Raw genomic sequence first — 20,414 nt, forward strand, 5'->3', positions numbered from 1 at the left:
GAATGAGGTTATTTAACCACATTATTATTGTTTGTATGTTTATGATTCTGTCTGTTTATTAGTTAATGCCTCATTTAAAATATCTGAATCGCCTTTTACTTAAGATGTCACATTTTGTTGCATAATTGTTGCCTTAGCTTCTCTTTTGGGGTCAAAAGTGCTTTAAAGAGACATAGCAGATTAGCAGGTTGGCAAATTGTCTCTTTTTCCCTTTCTGTAAGTCACAATCTTCTCTGCCTGTCTTTGGTTTGTATTTTTGTGTTCTAAAATGCAAATAGTCGATATTTATTTAACAAATATTACCTTTCTGATTACAGTACTGTACTTTCTGATGTATACAAAAGTAATATAAAACTACCTTTAGCTTGCATGTATAAAATGTATAATTACATGTAAATATTGCCTTACCTTGGTCCCACCCCCTCCCCAAACTGTTTCCTTTTTAAGATGTTAATATTCAAAAATCCAAACTGTTCCGAAATCCAAACCTTTTCCGTTCCCAAGCAGTTTGAATAAAGGGTTTTCTACCTGTATTACTTCAGTTGGTGTATACTTATGTAATTTTCAATAATTCATCAACAGGAAAATTATTTTGGAGAGGATGACATGTACACAGATTTTGAGGAGGTTATCTCCAGTCCTGTGATGTCGATGTCCACATCCTCCAGCTCTGGCTGGACTACAGTTGGAGTGGACAGTAACAAAAAAGACCAGAACCAAACAGCAGAAACCATACACCCACTTACATTACGCCCTTGGGATATCACTGTACTGGTTAATATATATAAGATTCATGCCAAGCTTCCAGTGGTAAGTGTATAGGAATTACCATATTTACTGTAGTAAAACTTAATTATTGTTTGTTTATAATTGCGCCTTAATAGCTATTTGAATTATATTCTTTTAATGTGTGGAACTATTAAGCTTTATATGATACATTTAAAATTAATATTATTATTTTGTGTATTTTCTGTAAATGTACAATATTACAGGGACTTCACTGCACCATGTTTCGAAGCAAATAGTTTCTTTAAAGGAATAGTCTAGTCAAAATTAAACTTTCATGATTCAGATAGAGCATGCAATTTTAAGCAACGTTCTAATTTACTCCTATTTTCCTTTGTTCTCTTGCTATCTTTATTTGAATATCTGCTTAGTAGCCGTCCCATTTTTGGTTCAGCACCTGGGTAGCACTTGCTGATTGGTGGATACATTTAGACACCAATCAGAAAGTGCTACCCAGGTCCTGAACCAAAAATGGGCCGGCTCCTATGCTTTCATTCTTGCTTTTTCAAATAAAGATAGCAAAAGAATAAAGAACAATTGATAATAGGAGTAAATTAGAAAGTTGCTTAAAATTGCATGCTCTATCTGAATCGTGAAATCATTTTGACTGGACTTCATTTAAGTCTTAACTATAGCATATTTCTAGCTGGTTTGTTTATAAATGACCATGGTGACACCACGTAAAAAGTCAGGGACCCCATAGAACTTACACATGAAACATGTTTTATAATGTCTTAAATATCTTCATTGATTGCAAGTGCTTAACATAGGAGCTGTCTTATAATTAACCATTTGATATAATTTGATTTGATATAATTTACTCCTTTCTAGGATTGGTTGTGTTCCATTACAGAAGCCTAGCTGCATAAATAAATTAATAATAAATAATAAAAAAATGTTGCTCTTATACAGTGATTCCTAACTGTTTTTGATTTGGGGAATGACGTCGTTTTGATGTTATAATATGCCTGGATCACCCAGTGTAGTGATATTAGTCCACTATTGCAACAAGCTTATTAGGGAAGCAAGTAATATAGATTGGTGATGTACAAATATATACAGGTACAACAAGTCGGACCATTACCCAAAGCTGACAAGAGCTAACTAAATTACCCATGAAGCTATCTAGCTGGATATATTAGGCCTACAGAATTTATCCCATTAAAGTGCAATATTAAACATATTATACTTAGCACTGTCATATCTGCTACCATAAACCAAAGTAGAAGAGGTATGTGCAGATCTCAAGTACTGAACAAGTGTGTGGTGTGTGATATAAAAATTAAACTTCTTAAAGTATATATATCCAATACAATGAAATCACTTTCTGTCATCCTTTGTAGCACTGTGGCAGTGATGGACCAGAATGCCCAACTTCTTTTATGGAGAGACTCTGTTTTGAAATGAAAAAAACGTACAGAGAGACACTGTTGCAGCTTGTGTTGTCTCCATTGTACATATTTGTACATGACAACTACCAGGTATTTTAAGATCATTGATAATAACTGGTGTTCAATAGTTATTTTCTGTTCTACAAAAGCTATGGAAACTATATGGAAAGTATATATAAAGGTGAATAAATACAGACGTAGTCCAAATCTTGGTCCAGAGGTAGAAGAAATATCTATACAAATGTTAAAAGAAAAAAGAAAAAAAACAATAATTTTGAGCCTATAATTTTTGTATTTTTATCCTCTATAACTGTGTTTTAATCCTTATAATTGGATTAAACACATATGGAAAAAGCTACTTGAGATCTAGAAAGCCTTGCAGCTCTTGGGCAGGATACAGCTGGTCAGCCGCAGTTGCATTACCCTGCTAATTACCAGTTGTGTCGTCCTAGGGAGATGAAAGTCTTGCAACTCTGGAGTGGGACTTCAACCCATCTAAGGGATTAAATACATAGGCCAGTAATGCAAAAATTAAATGATCTAACAATTTTCAACATTTCATTCTTTAAATTTTTTTTTTTTTAAAAAGAGCTTATCATACTCCTTTGTCTGCATTCCTCGTTCTCTTCTTTTCCTCATGTCTCTCTCTCTCTCTCACACTCTCTCTCTCTCACACTCTCTCTCTCTCACACTCTCTCTCTCTCCCACACTCTCTCTCTCACACTCTCTCTCCCCCCCCCCTCTCTCTCACACTCACTCTCTCTCTCCTTTCACAATTCAGATAGAGCATGCAATTTTAAACAACTTTCTAATTTACTTTATGGCAACAGTTTTGTAAGAATGATATCCATTTGGAAGAGCACTAGATAACAACACTATTTCCTGTAGTGCTCCAGACACCTACCTAGGTATCTCTTTAAAAAAAAAAAAAATACCATAAGAACGAAGCAATTTTTATAGTAGAAGTAAACTAGAAACTTTTCTTATTGTATACTCTGACTGAATCACAAAATAATGTTTCTTTTACATTGGTGTGTCCGGTCCACGGCTTCATCCTTACTTGTGGGATATTCTCAATCCCTACAGGAAGTGGCAAAGAGAGCACACAGCAGAGCTGTCCATATAGCTCCCCTCAGGCTCCGCCCCCCCCCCCAGTCATTCTCTTTGCCGCTCTAAACAAGTAGCATCTCCACGGGGGTGGTAAAGAGTTTGTGGTGTTAGTTTGTAGTTTTTATTTCTTCTATCAAAAGTTTGTTATTTTAAAATAGTGCCGGCTTGTACTATTTACTCTGAAGCAGAAAGTGATGAAGATTTCTGCTGAGAGGACTATAATTTTAGCATCAGTAACTAAAATCCATTGCTGTTCCCACGCAGGACTGTTGAATACAGGAGAACTTCAGTTGGGGGGAACAGTTTGCAGGCTTAACTGCTTCAGGTATGATCAGTAATTTTTCTAACAAAACCCAGTAATGCTAGAAGACTGTCAGTAATCCCCATAGGGGAAGGTAAGCCATGTTTCTTAGACTATGTATAAAATAATGGCTTAAATAAAGGGCTTAGCTGCTGGTTGACACTATTTTGGGCTTAATCGTTTGCTTCTTAGCATAATTATTTATAGTTTAGGTGTTTTTGTGGCTTATAAAAACGCTTATGGTTTTTTTTATTCGCCTGGCATTTGATTAGACTCCTAATCTCCTCAGAAAGGCCCCAGCTCTTTGTAATGCAGAGGGAGGAGGCCTCATTTTCGCGCCTCAGTTGCGCAGTTGTTTTTGACAAGACAGTTCATGCAGCCTCACGTGTGGTGTCCAGAAACTTCAGACAGACAGGCTTATTTCTACTCCAAATAATCCCTAAGGAGGATTGTCAGCTAGTTTGTTGAAAGGACAGATATCTGCTCTGTCTATTCTGTTACATAAGCGTCTGGCAGCTGTGCCAGATGTGCAGGCGTTTGTACAGGCCTTAGTTAGGATCAAACCTGTTTACAGACCTGTGGCTCCGAGTCTAAATTTAGTTCTTTCAGTTCTTCAAGGGGTTCCGTTTGAACCTCTACATTCCGTAGATATTAAGTTACTATCTTGGAAAGTTTTGTTTCTCTTGTTAAGTGTAGTCAGTCCACGGGTCATCCATTACTTATGGAATATATCTCTTCCTAACAGGAAGCTGCAAGAGGATCACCCAAGCAGAGCTGCTATATAGCTCCTCCCCTCACATGTCATATTCAGTCATTCTCTTGCAGCCTAACTAAAGATAGGTCGCTGTGAGAGGTCTGTGGTGTTTTTTAACTTAGTTTATTTCTACAATCAAAAGTTTGTTATTTTAAATGGCACCGGAGTGTGCTGTTTATTCTCAGGCAGCATTAGAAGAAGAATCTGCCTGCGTTTTCTATGATCTTAGCAGACGTAACTAAGATCCACTGGCTGTTCTCATCTGAGGAGTGAGGTAACTTCAGAGAAGGGGAATAGCATGCAGGGCCCCCTGCAAATGAGGTATGTGCAGTAAATTATTTTTCTGAGGAATGGAATTGACTGAGAAAATACTGCTGATACCAATGTAACGTAAGTTCAGCCTTAAATGCAGTGATAGCGACTGGTATTAGGCTGATGAGTGTGTGTACACTGAATGTATTTTTCTAAGAAATGGAATTGACTCTGAAAATACTGTTAATACTGAAATAATGTATGAGCCTTAACTGCAGTAAAAGCGACTGGTAGCAGGCTTATTAATAACAATTCATAACTTTTAAAATGTATGTTTAAAACGTTTACTGGCATGTTAATCGTTTTTTGTGAGGTACTTGGTGATAAAACTTATTGGGGCATGATTTTTACCACATGGCCATCTTTGTTTTCTGCATAGAAACAGTTTTCTGAGCTTCCCCACTGTTGTAATATGAGTGGGAGGGGCCTATTTTAGCGCTTTTTTGCGCAGTAAAAATTCAGTCACAATCTGTCTACTTCATCCTCCATGATCCAGATCGTCTCTAGAGAGCTCAGGGGTCTTCAAAATTCATTTTGAGGGAGGTAATCAGTCACAGCAGACCTGTGACAGTGTGTTTTGACTGTGAGAAAAACGTTAATTATTAAATTGTTATCCGTTTTTGGGTATTAAGGGGTTAATCATCCATTTGCTGGTGGGTGCAATCCTTTGCTAACTTAATACATTTACTGTGAAAAATTGGTTGCTATAACTATTTTGGTTCATTGTTATTTCAACTGTGACAGCTTTTTGTGCTTCTTAAAGGCACAGTAGCGTTTTTTATATTGCTTGTAAATTTATTTAGAAAAGTATTTCCAAGCTTGCTAGTCTCATTGCTAGTCTGTTTAAACATGTCTGACACAGATGAATCTCTTTGTTCACTATGTTTAAAGGCCAATGTGGAGCCCAATAGAAATTTGTGTACTAATTGCATTGATGCTACTTTAAATAAAAGTCAATCTTTACATGTAAAGAAATTATCACCAGACAACGAGGGGGAAGTTATGCCGACTAACTCTCCTCACGTGTCAGTACCTTTGCCTCCCGCTCAGGAGGTGCGTGATTTTGTGGCGCCAAGTACATCAGGGAGGCCCTTACAAATCACTTTGCAAGACATGGCTACTGTTATGACAGAAGTATTATCTAAATTGCCAGAATTAAGGGGCAAGCGCGATAGCTCTGGGTTAAGGACAGAGCGCGCAGATGAGGTGAGAGCCATGTCAGATACTGCGTCACAGTTTGCAGAACGTGAAGACGGAGAGCTTCATTCTGTGGGTGACGGATCTGATCCAGGGAGACTCGATTCAGAGATTTCTAATTTTTAATTTAAGCTTGAGAACCTCCGCATATTGCTAGGGGAGGTATTAGCGGCTCTGAATGATTGTAACACGGTTGCAATTCCAGAAAAATTATGTAGGTTGGATAGATACTATGCGGTACCGGTGTGTACTGACGTGTTTCCTATACCTAAAAGGCTTACAGAGATTATTAGCAAGGAGTGGGATAGACCTGGTGTGCCTTTTTCCCCTCCTCCTATATTTAGGAAAATGTTTCCTATAGACGCCACCACACGAGACTTATGGCAGACGGTCCCTAAGGTGGAGGGAGCAGTTTCTACTTTAGCTAAGCGTACCACTATCCCGGTGGAGGATAGTTGTGCCTTTTCAGATCCAATGGATAAGAAATTAGAGGGTTACCTTAAGAAAATGTTAGTTCAACAAGGTTTTATCTTACAGCCCCTTGCATGCATTGCGCCTGTCACTGCTGCGGCGGCATTCTGGTTTGAGTCTCTGGAAGAGGCCATTCGCACAGCTCCATTGGATGAAATTATGAACAAGCTTAAAGCACTTAAGCTAGCTAACGCATTTGTTTCTGATGCCATCATACATTTAACCAAACTTACGGCTAAGAACTCCGGATTCGCCATCCAAGCGCGCAGAGCGCTATGGCTTAAATCCTGGTCAGCTGACGTGACTTCTAAATCTAAATTGCTTAATATTCCTTTCAAAGGGCAGACCTTATTCGGGCCCGGCTTGAAAGAAATTATAGCTGACATTACGGGAGGTAAGGGCCATGCTCTACCTCAGGACAGGGCCAAATCAAAGGCCAAACAGTCTCATTTTCGTGCCTTTCGTAACTTCAAGGCAGGAGCAGCATCAACTTCCTCCGCTCCAAAACAGGAAGGAGCTGTTGCTCGTTACAGGCAGGGCTGGAAAGTTAACCAGTCCTGGAACAAGGGCAAGCAGGCCAAGAAACCTGCTGCTGCCCCCAAGACAGCATGAAGAGAGGGCCCCCTATCCGGAAACGGATCTAGTGGGGGGCAGACTTTCTCTCTTCGCCCAGGCTTGGGCAAGAGATGTCCAGGATCCCTGGGCGTTGGAGATCATATCTCAGGGATATCTCCTGGACTTCAAAACTTCTCCTCCACGAGGGAGATTTCATCTTTCAAGGTTATCAGCAAACCAAATAAAGAAAGAGGTGTTTCTACGCTGTGTACAAGACCTCTTACTAATGGGGGTGATCCACCCAGTTCCGCGGACGGAACACGGGCAGGGATTCTATTCAAATCTATTTGTGGTTCCCAAGACAGAGGGAACCTTCAGACCAATCTTGGACTTAAAAATCCTAAACAAATTTCTAAGAGTTCCATCATTCAAAATGGAAACTATTCGAACCATCCTTCCCATGATCCAAGAGGGTCAGTACATGACCACAGTGGACTTAAAGGATGCCTACCTTCACATACCGATTCACAAGGATCATTATCGGTACCTAAGATTTGCTTTCCTAGACAGGCATTACAGTTTGTAGCTCTTCCCTTCGGATTAGCTACGGCTCCAAGAATCTTTACAAAAGTTCTGGGCTCACTTCTGGCGGTACTAAGACCGCGAGGCATAGCGGTGACTCCGTACCTAGACGACATTCTGATACAAGCGTCAAGTTTTCAAACTGCCAAGTCTCATACAGAGATAGTTCTGGCATTTCTGAGGTCGCATGGGTGGAAGGTGAACGTGGAAAAGAGTTCTCTATTACCACTTACAAGAGTTCCCTTTCTAGGGACTCTTATAGATTCTGTAGAGATGAAAATTTACCTGACAGAGGCCAGGTTATTAAAACTTCTAAATGCTTGCCGTGTCCTTCATTCCATTCCACACCCGTCAGTAGCTCAGTGCATGGAAGTAATCGGCTTAATGGTAGCGGCAATGGACATAGTACCATTTGCGCGCCTGCATCTCAGACCGCTGCAATTGTGCATGCTAAGTCAGTGGAACGGGATTACTCAGATTTGTCCCCCCTACTAAATCTGGATCAAGAGACCAGAGATTCTCTTCTATGGTGGCTTTCACGGCCACATCTGTCCAAGGGGATGACCTTTCGCAGGCCAGATTGGACGATTGTAACAACAGACGCCAGCCTTCTAGGCTGGGGCGCAGTCTGGAACTCCCTGAAAGCTCAGGGATTATGGACTCAGGAGGAGAAACTCCTCCCAATAAATATTCTGGAATTAAGAGCAATATTCAATGCTCTCCTAGCTTGGCCTCAGTTAGCAACTCTGAGGTTCATCAGATTTCAGTCGGACAACATCACGACTGTGGCTTACATCAACCATCAAGGGGGAACCAGAAGTTCCCTAGCGATGTTGGAAGTCTCAAAGATAATTTGCTGGGCAGAGTCTCACTCTTGCCACCTGTCAGCGATTTACATCCCAGGCGTGGAGAACTGGGAGGCGGATTTTCTAAGTCGCCAGACTTTTCATCTGGGGGAGTGGGAACTTCATCCGGAGGTCTTTGCTCAACTGATTCATCGTTGGGGCAAACCAGATCTGGATCTCATGGCGTCTCGCCAGAACGCCATGCTTCCTTGTTACGGATCCAGGTCCAGGGACCCGGGAGCGGTGCTGATAGATGCTCTGACAGCCCCTTGGGTCTTCAACATGGCTTATGTGTTTCCACCATTCCCGATGCTTCCTCGTTTGATTGCCAAGATCAAACAGGAGAGAGCTTCGGTGATTCTGATAGCGCCTGCGTCGCCACGCAGGACCTGGTGTGCAGACCTAGTGGACATGTCGTCCTGTCCACCATGGTCTCTGCCTCTGAGACAGGACCTTCTAATTCAGGGTCCTTTCAACCATCGAAATCTAATTTCTCTGAGGCTGACTGCATGGAGATTGAACGCTTGATTCTATCAAAGCGTGGCTTCTCGGAGTTGGTTATTGATACCTTAATACAGGCTAGGAAGCCTGTTACCAGAAAAATTTACCATAAGATATGGCGTAAATATTTATGTTGGTGCGAATCCAAGAGTTACTCATGGAGTAAGGTTAGGATTCCTAGGATATTGTCCTTTCTACAAGAGGGTTTAGGAAAGGGCTTATCTGCTAGTTCGTTAAAGGGACAGATTTCTGCTCTGTCTATTCTTCTACACAAACATCTGGCTGAAGTTCCAGACGTTCAGGCTTTTTGTCAGGCTTTAACTAGGGTTAAGCCTGTGTTTAAGACTGTTGCTCCGCCGTGGAGCTTAAACTTAGTTCTTAATGTTCTTCAAGGCGTTACATTTGAACCCCTTCATTCCATTGATATCAAGCTGTTATCCTGGAAGGTTTTGTTTTTGATGGCTATTTCCTTGGCTCGAAGAGTCTCTGAGTTATCTGCCTTACATTGTGATTCTCCTTATCTGATTTTTCATTCAGACAAGGTAGTTCTGCGTACTAAACCTGGGTTCTTACCTAAGGTAGTTACTAACAGGAATATCAATCAAGAGATTGTTGTTCCATCACTGTGTCCTAACCCTTCTTCAAAGAAGGAACGACTTTTGCATAATCTGGACGTAGTCCGTGCCCTGAAGTTCTATTTGCAGGCAACTAAAGATTTTCGTCAAACTTCTTCCCTGTTTGTCGTTTACTCTGGACAGAGAAGAGGTCAAAAGGCTTCGGCTACCTCTCTCTCTTTTTGGCTTCGTAGCATAATACGTTTAGCCTATGAGACTGCTGGACAGCAGCCTCCTGAAAGGATTACAGCTCATTCTACTAGAGCTGTGGCTTCCACCTGGGCCTTTAAAAATGAGGCCTCTGTTGAACAGATTTGCAAGGCTGCGACTTGGTCTTCGCTTCACACCTTTTCAAAATTTTACAAATTTGACACACTTGCTTCTTCGGAGGCTATTTTTGGGAGAAAGGTACTTCAGGCAGTGGTTCCTTCTGTTTAATGTTCCTGCCTTGTCCCTCCCTTCATCCGTGTACTTTAGCTTTGGTATTGGTATTCCATAAGTAATGGATGACCCGTGGACTGACTACACTTAACAAGAGAAAACATAATTTATGCTTACCTGATAAATTTATTTCTCTTGTAGTGTAGTCAGTCCACGGCCCGCCCTGTCTTTAAGGCAGATCTAAATTTTAATTAAACTCCAGTCACCACTGCACCCTATGGTTTCTCCTTTCTCGTCTGCTTTGGTCGAATGACTGAATATGACATGTGAGGGGAGGAGCTATATAGCAGCTCTGCTTAGGTGATCCTCTTGCAGCTTCCTGTTAGGAAGAGATATATTCCATAAGTAATGGATGACCCGTGGACTGACTACACTACAAGAGAAATAAATTTATCAGGTAAGCATAAATTATGTTTTTTGGTTGCTATTTCTTCTGCTCGAAGAGTTTCTGAATTGTCTGCTTTGCAGTGTATCTCACCCTATCTGGTGTTCCATACAGATAAGGTTGTTTTGCGTACCAAGCCTGGTTTTCTTCCAAAGGTGGTTTCCAATAAGAATATTAACCAGGAAATAGTTGTTCCTTCTCTGTGTCCTAATCCAGTTTCTAAAAAGGAATGTCAGTTACACAATCTAGATGTGGTTCGTGCTTTAAAATTCTATTTAGAAGCAACAAAAGATTTCAGACAAACATCATCCTTGTTTGTCGTTTATTCTGGTAAGAGGAGAGGTCAGAAAGCAACTGCTACCTCTCTTTCCTTCTGGCTGAAAAGCATCATCCGATTGGCTTATGAGACTGCCGGACGGCAGCCTCCTGAACGAATTACCGCTCACTCCACTAGAGCTGTGGCTTCCACATGGGCTTTCAAGAACGAGGCTTCTGTTGAACAGATTTGTAAGGCAGCGACTTGGTCTTCACTGCATACATTTTCCAAATTTTACAAATTCGATACTTTTGCTTCTTCGGAGGCTATTTTTGGGAGAAAGGTTTTACAAGCAGTGGTGCCTTCCGTTTAGGTTACCTGACTGTTTCCCTCTCTTCATCCGTGTCCTAAAGCTTTGGTATTGGTTCCCACAAGTAAGGATGAAGCCGTGGACCGGACACACCAATGTAAGAGAAAACAGAATTTATGCTTACCTGATAAATTTCTTTCTCTTACGGTGTGTCCGGTCCACGGCCCACCCTGGCGATTTAGTCAGATCTAAATTTATTTTTGTAAACTACAGTCACCACTGCACCCTATGGTTCTCCTTTTTCTCCTAACCGTCGGTCGAATGACTGGGGGGGCGGAGCCTGAGGGGAGCTATATGGACAGCTCTGCTGTGTGCTCTCTTTGACACTTCCTATAGGGATTGAGAATATCCCACAAGTAAGGATGAAGCCGTGGACCGGACACACTGTAAGAGAGAGAAATTTATCAGGTAAGCATAAATTCTGTTTTTTGGGTTTCAAATCCCTTTAAGGAAATTATTCAATATTATTGATTCACCTCTGAACCATAACTGCTGCATGGTTGAGAGAAGAAATTTATTAGATCATTTGAAGAGAGAAGGGGCTCTAGTAAGTGGTTGCAGTTTTTGTAGCACCTTTTGCACAGAAGTTATTCATTTTTGTTTTTGCTGACTTTGAAATGGTTTTGTTTACAGCGTCCAGCAGCAGATGGAATGCTTAGAGAAGGTCACATTAGCCTTTCCGGCTTACAGCTACGGGCCCATGCTATGTTTTCTGCTGAAGGTCTTCCACTAGGCACAGATATTCTTGAATATGCATGGTTGATAGATGTGCAGGCTGGTTCTCTGACAGCAATGGTTACCACACCTCAGGTAATATGACATACTGAGAAGAGGTTTATTTTTTGTTTTTCAGGTAATATGAAGATATGCATTTAGCTGGTTCAACTGTTACAAAGACTACATTGTAAATAGGATTAAAATAAACTGTTTATCAATCTGAAATGTCTATAGGTCAAGGATACTCTCACATATTCTTAGTAAGGCAGTAATACAGCATTGTTTTGCAAAATTATTTTAATTATCTTTAAAATTAATGCATTGTTCTGTTTTAAAAAAATATTTTGAGGTCCTATTGCATTTTTCCACCTCATATTATATATATATATATATATATATATATATATATATATATATATATATATATATATATATATATATATATATATATATATATATATATATATATATATATACACAGTATGTACTAAATAAAAAAGGAATTTTGCTTCCTATAGAGCCGAATGACCCAAATCAATTAGGGAAGGCATAAAGCCTAACCATAAATGTGCCCCTCCAAGCTACCCCCTCACAGATCCCTTAATAGTAGTTTACTAAGGGAAAGAAATGTGCACAAAGCATTGTTAGGTCTTTAACAATTATATGTCTCCTGTTTACTTAGTTTGAATTATATTATTACATTTGATGTTAACTATTCTTAACCGGTTATACTATCTGGACTCTAGCAGCGCTAGCTGCCTACTATATCTATGTTAATCTCCCAGAGTCACTTTACATCAAACATGGCTCCAAGATGTAAGTAGCTTGGAACTAATCCAAGACCTTGAAGAACTCTCTGGACTACAGAACTTATCCTTGGTCTATGTACTACATAGACCAGTGAGAAAGAGTTGTATCTAGTCTGTTTTATTTTCTATGTTTATATAAAATATAAAAAAATAAATAAAAAAAATGGAATTTTGTCTAAATTTAATCAAAATATCTACAAAACCAGGTGGAATATTTTACTCATTAAATGGACATTAAAGTCAAATTTAAACTTTCATGATTCATATAGAGTCTTGAATTTAAAAATTTAAAAACTTACCAATTTACTTCCGTAATCAGATTGACTTTGTACTTTTGATGTCCTTTGTTGAAACTAATGAGCCTACCTTTGTATGCTCTCATAGAAATAATACAAAAAAAGTAATTTGGAAAAAAATTTTTTTTAAATTACACGCTGCATGTGAACCATCAAAAGTTAATTTTTACTTTCATGCCCCTTTAATATATATAGTGGGAACCCCAATTTTAAATAATACTATAGTTGATTAATGTTTGGTAACAGCAGACAAAATATATAATATAATTCATTCATATCCCTTATACTTGATTTGACAGTAACCAATAGCCTACACTTGTAAAATATATATTTTTAATAAATATAATGTAAACATAAGAGGTTTATTATGTATCTGCATCAATACATTCCCTTTTATTTGGAAGTCTGTGCAAATAATTTTTTTAGTTTTATAATGTTAAATCGTGATCCAGTGTCTTAAATTGTTTTGGTATTGGTATCCTGCCATCTTGCAGCTGGCGTCTTTGTTGGACTGGGGACAGACCTTTGTACACCATGTCGTCAGTAACGAGTTCCAGCTGGAAAGGCCAAAGTCTCTTATAGTATGTCAGCATGGTATTGATCGGCGCTTTTGTAATTCAAAGGTAAGGCTAATTTTGTATTCTTTCTTACACTTCGGCAAACTTTTTAGCAAAAGTCAATATTTTGCTTCAAAAGGACTTCAATATCATTAGAGGGAAAAAAATAAATCTGAAAAAAATAGTCTTTTTTTTATATTGTTAGAAATTTACAACTGCATTTAAATTGTAAACTGTTAATTCAAAATATGTATTATATATTAAATCTCCTGGTGATAATTTTGGAGTCATAATATATAATCATGTATATGTTTTTTTTATTATAAATTTATCATTAACTGTAGTGTAATTGCTAATACATTTTAATGTTTAAATGTATAGTATATTTAATTGGTAATACATTTTAGACACATCCCTTTTTCGCAAAATGCAATTATTAAAGGGGCAATTTAAATTAATCAATTTACCACTAAATACAACACCTTCATATGTTTAGTATACCATCTTATTGGCTATAAATATGATATGATAGAGTGTAAGATTTGAGATGAGAAAAATATTTCCTATCCACCAGAAGGAAGCAAAAACACCTATACATTCCAGAGCTTTGCTCCATCCCATCTCCCAACATTCCCCTAATGCTCTCAGCAGGAACCTTTTATATGCTTCCAATCGGACAGTATCATAGCAGTGGCTTATAATAATCATTAGGGAGTTCTGAGTGATGGAGGAGGTATCAGGTATCATCAGAACATATTCCTTCTCTTTTGAAAGAGGTTTTACTTACTTTAGTGGTTAATGATTCTAAGGTTTTTGAGGATAAGCCCTTTAATCATTGCAATGCAGTTTTTAAAACTTGCTAAGCTCCCTGAGGTTTTTCCTATTCCTGAGGCTGTCTGATATGGTTTCTAGGGAATGCTCTAAGCCATGTATACCATCCAACCCTGTCGAAGATGAACTTTGGAACCCATTTTATGGAAATGATTTTCTCTCTTTACACAGTACCCACGGCACAAATTAAAATAAATATCATATTATTGGAGCCCTTTAACATCAGTAGCGGCACTCGGCAGGGCTGCCCGCTGTCACCTCTCCTTTTCACCCTGACAATAGAAGTATTAGCGCAGAAGATTAGGGAAAACAATAAAATATCAGGGATACGGGTAGGTCAAAAGGACCATAAATTATCACTATACGCAGATGATGTTTTACTATCGCTATCCAACCCACTAGTATCGCTCCCAGAATCCCTAAAGGAATTTGAAGCATATGGTAGGGTGTCCAACTTTCATCTGAATCAAAATAAGTCTGAAATCTTAAATATAAACTTCTCACAAGCGGAGCTGTGCCAACTTTCGGACACATGCCCATTGAGGTTGCAAACCCGCACACTCAAGTATTTAGGAATCAATTTAACAGCATCACCCGAGTCCCTGTTTGAGGCCAATTACACACACTTGCTACACTCGATCACATGCGATCTATCCTCATGGAAAAACAAAAAAATATCTTGGTTGGGGCGAATCGGAATAATTACAATGACTGTGCTTCCACAAATTCTGTATTACCTGCAGACCCTCCCGGTTCCTCTTCAGCCGAATTACTTACAAAAATTACAGAGCACATTGGAGGGGTATATTTGGGGTGGCGGCAGACCGCGGGTAGCAAGAAGCACACTATATCAAGCGAAGGAGAAAGGAGGACTAGGGGTACCCAACTTACTACTATATAGGAGAGCAATTAATTTACAACATCAGGTAGAATGGAGCATTAATCACGAGCAAAAAACTTGGGTACAGATAGGAAGGGAGATAATAGGAGTTGACAATGTGGGCTCATTGGGGTGGACCTCTCCTAAAGCCAGGCCCAAGATAGTTAAATCTTACATTCTCATAAAAGAGTTTTTTGCGCAGTGGGACAAAACCTTGACAGAATTCCCCCACATATGTACGAACCCTTCTCCACTGACTCCATATATACACAATCCGGACTTTCCTTTTACACACGCCCAAAACCTAATACTGAATAAGACACAATTAGAACAAACTGCATTCCATAGACTACTCGCAAATAAAAAACTCAAGGGATGGAGGGAACTAGTGGACTCTGGCCTCGGAGTTTCCTGGTACTTCCATATGCAACTCCAGCATTTCCTGAGGTCGTACAAACATGCGGAACTCCTAACTAGGCAGTTAACACTACTCGAAACACTCAGTCTACTCCCCAGAAACCCGGGACATTTAATATCTATAATGTACCGTGCACTTCTGTCACACGCGGGGTCTCCCCTCCCATCATTTGCTGACCAGTGGAGCAAGGAGCTGGTCTCCTGCCCCACAAACAGCGAGTGGCAAAAGATTTTCATTAATCATACGAAAGCTTCTGTTTCCGCTAGAACACTTGAATCAAATTACAAGTACCTATCTCAGTGGTATCTTACCCCCGTCAGGTTACAAAAGATTTACAAACAAACAGACAGAAGATGCTGGAGAGGGTGTGGGGAACAGGGGACTCTTTCACAAATTTGGTGGCACTGTACATTGATCAAGACTTACTGGAAGAATATCCTAGACACGATAGATAATAACTTACAAATCACGTTAAACAGGAGCCCCAACTTACTGCTATTTCACGACCTCCCCAAAATTACTGACAAGCCCAAGAAGCAAATTTTATATATTATGCTTAACAGTGCTAAAACTCTCATTCCCAAGAATTGGAAAACAATGAGAGTACCCTCCTTCTCTGACTGGAAAAACTATGTAAATAGGGCCTTGCAATTAGAACGTTTCAGGTACTGGAGAGATGATAGATTTGAACTACATGAGTACATGCTTGAGTTATGGAAACCTATGAACACCTGAGTGCATAGGCAAAAAGCACACAACTAACTACAGGGCCTCTCCACTCCCCCCTCCCCCCCCCTTTTTTTTTCCTCTTTCCGCCTTTTCCTTTGTTTCTTCTCTCTCTTTTCTTTCTGTTGACCTTTCTAATAGCTTACTATAGGTAACAAACACTCCGGTGCATTTTCGGACTGGTACATATCATCTGGTGTGCGTTATTACACCATAAACATAAGCAAAATCTGTCATTGTTGATGTTATTATTGTTATGAAAAAGACTTGGAAAATCATATCGATAACAAGCCAATACTATGTGTATTTTTCTTTTCTTTCTTTTTACTGCCGTGCGAACGGTGGAAGGCTCACATTGTAACAAGAGCCAAGTCTATTACATATACTATGTTTTAATAAAGATTTTTCAAACTCAAAAAAAAAAGAAAAAAGAAAAAAAAAAAGAAAATCAATATCAAAAGCATGTTTTTGGCAGTCCTTGCTAGAAGAGCCTTACGGCTTAAATCCTGGTCTGCTGACATAGTCTCTAAATCCAGACTTTTATCTTTTTCTTTTCAGGGAAAGAAATTGTTTTGTTTTAGATTCTATTATATCTACTGTTACTGGAGGTAAAGGAGCTTTTCTTCCTCAGGACAAGAAGTCTAAAGCTTCTAATCATTTTAGTTCCTTTTGTCATGCTAAGGAACAAAAAGTTGACTCCTCTGCTCAGAAGCAATGCACCTCTGAGCCCAGTCTAGAGACCTAGTACTAACTGGAACAAGTCAAAGTAGGCTAAAAAATCTATTCCTACTACCAAAACTGCACAAAAGCGTGGCCCCGATCTAGAGGTTCTGGTAGGGGTTATTTTATGCCTTTTTTAGGAGGCTTGGTTCCAGACTGCTCCAGATCCCTGGGTTCTGAATATAGTTTCCCAGGGTAATCGAATAGGATTCGGAACAAGGCCTCCCAGAGGAAGGTTTTTCTGTCCAATGTTCCAAGGAATTTCTTAAAGGCTCATGCCTTCTTTTATTCAGTTTCAGTTCTGGAAACTATGTGATTGTGCCAGTTCCTTTGCAGGAAACTTGGGTGGGATTTTATTAAAATCTCTTCATTGTTTCAAAAAAGAAGGTACTTTCAGACCATTCCTGGATCTGAAAGCTCTAAACAAGTTTGTAGGAATTCCTTCTTTCAAAATGGAAGCTATTTAGACTATTCTGCCTTTTATTTAGCAAGGGCAATTTATGTCCACAATAGATTCAAAGGATGCTTATCTTCATTTTAAAATCCACAGGAAACCTTACCAGTTTCCGAGGTTTGTCTTTTTAGACAAGCATTTTCTTTTTGATGCTCTAACATGTGGTCTGGCTACAGCTCCAAAGATTTTCACAAAGGTTCTGAGTTTTCTTTTTGTCTGTGACCAAATCTCAGGGTATTGCAGCGTTTCCCTACCAAGAGCCCTATAAAACTCCTCACACATACCTTAGTCTTTACTTTGCCTTCGTTGGAGGTGGTTGAAGCATGAAGATGTGCATGATTTTTTTCAGTGAAAGGGGCTTTCAGTCTATGTTGAAGCCCGGTTTCTTCTCAGAGTACAGTGCTTGTCAGAGGGATGCATTTGGGGTATGGTTTATGATACAATGGTTTCGCCTCATGGGAAATCCTTCATATGCCTTCTGTAAATTCGGTCGCAGGGACTCGTCTTCTGCCTCCCTTTACAGATCTACATTGTAGTCCTATTCCATTACCTCTGCTGATATGCTTCAGTACGATAGTGGATGAGTGTCTATGGGTAAGTATGCTTTCTATTTTTATATATAGACACTCACATAGCTTTGATTATGGGCATTTTTAAAATGTTAAGTCTATCTATCTATCTGTATGTATGTATGTATGTATGTATGTATGTATGTGTGTGTGTGTGTGTGTGAAAAAAGAGAAAGAGAACAGCACTCCTGAGATAGAACAAAAGCTAGAATAACTTCCATGCTTGTTCATTTATATTGCAACTCAGGGTGCATACTCTTTTAGCACACTATACCCCTTCACAGGGAAAAAATATTTTGTAGCATATCAGTCTGATGCTGCCCAATGACAGTCCAGCGCCGAAATACCAGGCAATTCTTCTCTGAACAAGGGAAGCAACAACCCCAGACGATCGTTTCGGCCTTCTGTGGGCCTCGTCAGTGAGGTGCAGTTGTATCTGTCTAAGGGCATGTGTGCACGGGCTCCACGTCTGGCTTACCCATTACTCTTAGGTAGACCCAAAAGTAATTTTACATAAATGTGAAAAAAGAGAGAAAGAGAACAGCACTCCTGAGATAGAACAAAAGCTAGAATAACTTCCATGCTTGTTCATTTATATTGCAACTCAGGGTGCGCGTTTTTTGCACACTATGCCCCTTCACAGAGAAAAAATATCCTGTAGCATATCAGTCTGATCCTGCCCAATGACAGTCCAGCGCCGAAATACCAGGCAATTCTTCTCTGAACAAGGGAAGCAACAACCCCAGACGATCGTTTCGGCCTTCTGTGGGCCTTGTCAGTGAGTTGCAGTTGTATCTCTCTAAGGGCATGTGTGCACGGGCTCCACGTCTGGCTTACCCATTACTCTTAGGGAGACCCAAGAGTAATTTACATAAATGTGAAAAAAGAGAAAGAGAACAGCACTCCTGAGATAGAACAAAAGCTAGAATAACTTCCATGCTTGTTCATTTATATTGCAACTCAGGGTGCGCGTTCTTTTTGCACACTATGCCCCTTCAGGAGTGCTGCTCTCTCTTTTCTGATATTTATGCAAATTACTCTTGGGTCTCACTAAGAGCAATGGGGTAAACCAGACATGGACTCCTTGCACACATGCCCTTAGAGAGATACAACTGCACCTCACTGATGAGGCCCACAGAAGACCGAAACAATTTTCTGGGGTTGTTGTTTCCCTTGTTCAGAGAAGAATTGCCTGATATTTCGGTGCTGGACTGTCATTGGGCAAGGTCAGACTGATATGCTACAGGATATTTTTTCTCTGTGAAGGGGCATAGTGTGCTAAAAGAGTATGCACCCTGAGTGGCACCCTAAAATGAACAGGCACTGAAGTTTTTCTAGCTTTTTTTCTGTCTCAGCTGAGTGCATCTCTCTTTCTTTTTATATTTATGCAAATTGTTCATGGGTCTCCCTAAGAGTAAAAGGGGGAACCAGACGTGGACTCCTTGCACACATGCCCTTAGAGAGATGCGACTGCACCTCACTGACGAGGCCCACAGAAGGCCGAAACGATTGTCTGGGGTTGTTGCTTCCCTTGTTCAGAGAAGAATTGCCTGGTATTTCGGCGCTGGACTGTCATTGGGCAGGATCAGACTGATATGCTACAGGATATTTTATCTCTGTGGAAAGGCATCAACGTGTGCTAAAAGAACGCGCACCCTGAGTTGTAATTGAAATAAACAGGCATGGAAGTTATTCTAGCTTTTGTTCTATCTCAGGAGTGCTGTTCTCTCTTTTCTGATATTTATGCAAATTACTCTTGGGTCTCCCTAAGAGTAATGGGGGAAACCAGACGTAGACTCCTTGCACACATGCCCTTAGAGAGATACAACTGCACCTCACTGATGAGGCCCACAGAAGGCCGAAACGATCGTCTGGGGTTGTTGTTGTTTCTTTTGTTCAGAGAAGAATTGCCTGGTATTTCGGCGCTCGACTGTCATTAGGCAGGATCAGACTGATATGCTACAGGATATTTTTTCTCTGTGGAAAGGCATCAACATGTGCTAAAAGAACACGCACCCTGAGTTGTAATTGAAATGAACAGGCATGGAAGTTATTCTAGCTTTTGTTCTATCTCAGGAGTGCTGTTCTCTCTTTTCATTCACATATATATATATATATATATATATATATATATATATATATATATATATATATATAATGTGTGTGTGTGTGTGAATGTAGCCACCAGTCAGCAAACGCTACCCATGTACTGAACCAAAAATTGGCCGGAGGCGGGAAGGTCTCCTTTAAAATCCATTACAGCCCATTCAACGCAATCAGTTTTCTCTTCCTGGGCTTTCAAAAATGAGGCTTCTGTTGAACAAATTTGCAAGTCAGCAACAAGGCTTTTTCTCTTGTAAGGTGTATCCAGTCCACGGATCATCCATTACTTGTGGGATATTCTCCTTCCCAAAAGGAAGTTGCAAGAGGAAACCAACAGCAGAGTTGTTATATAGCTCCTCCCTTAACTGCCATACCCAGTCATTCTCTTGCAACTCTCAACAAAGATGGACGTAGTAAGAGGAGAGTGGTAAAATATAGTTAGTTTTTTCTTCAATCAAAAGTT

The 20,414-nt window shown here is 39.7% G+C and overlaps 1 protein-coding gene across 8 annotated transcripts in view; it reads left to right on the top strand.

Moving 5' to 3' along the window:
- BLTP1 (bridge-like lipid transfer protein family member 1) overlaps positions 1 to 20,414 on the top strand; it is a 1,044,923-nt gene that overhangs the window by 426,954 nt on the left and 597,555 nt on the right. For all 8 annotated transcript variants that reach the window (XM_053703615.1, XM_053703613.1, XM_053703617.1 and 5 more), the window contains 4 exons: positions 583 to 810; positions 2,130 to 2,267; positions 11,505 to 11,681; positions 13,188 to 13,316. In XM_053703615.1, the coding sequence (XP_053559590.1) occupies positions 583 to 810; positions 2,130 to 2,267; positions 11,505 to 11,681; positions 13,188 to 13,316 (672 nt within the window). The remainder of the gene's footprint in view (positions 1 to 582; positions 811 to 2,129; positions 2,268 to 11,504; positions 11,682 to 13,187; positions 13,317 to 20,414) is intronic.

The sequence above is a fragment of the Bombina bombina genome, chromosome 2 (genome assembly GCF_027579735.1).
Source record: "Bombina bombina isolate aBomBom1 chromosome 2, aBomBom1.pri, whole genome shotgun sequence".
NCBI classification, from domain to species: Eukaryota; Metazoa; Chordata; class Amphibia; order Anura; family Bombinatoridae; genus Bombina; species Bombina bombina.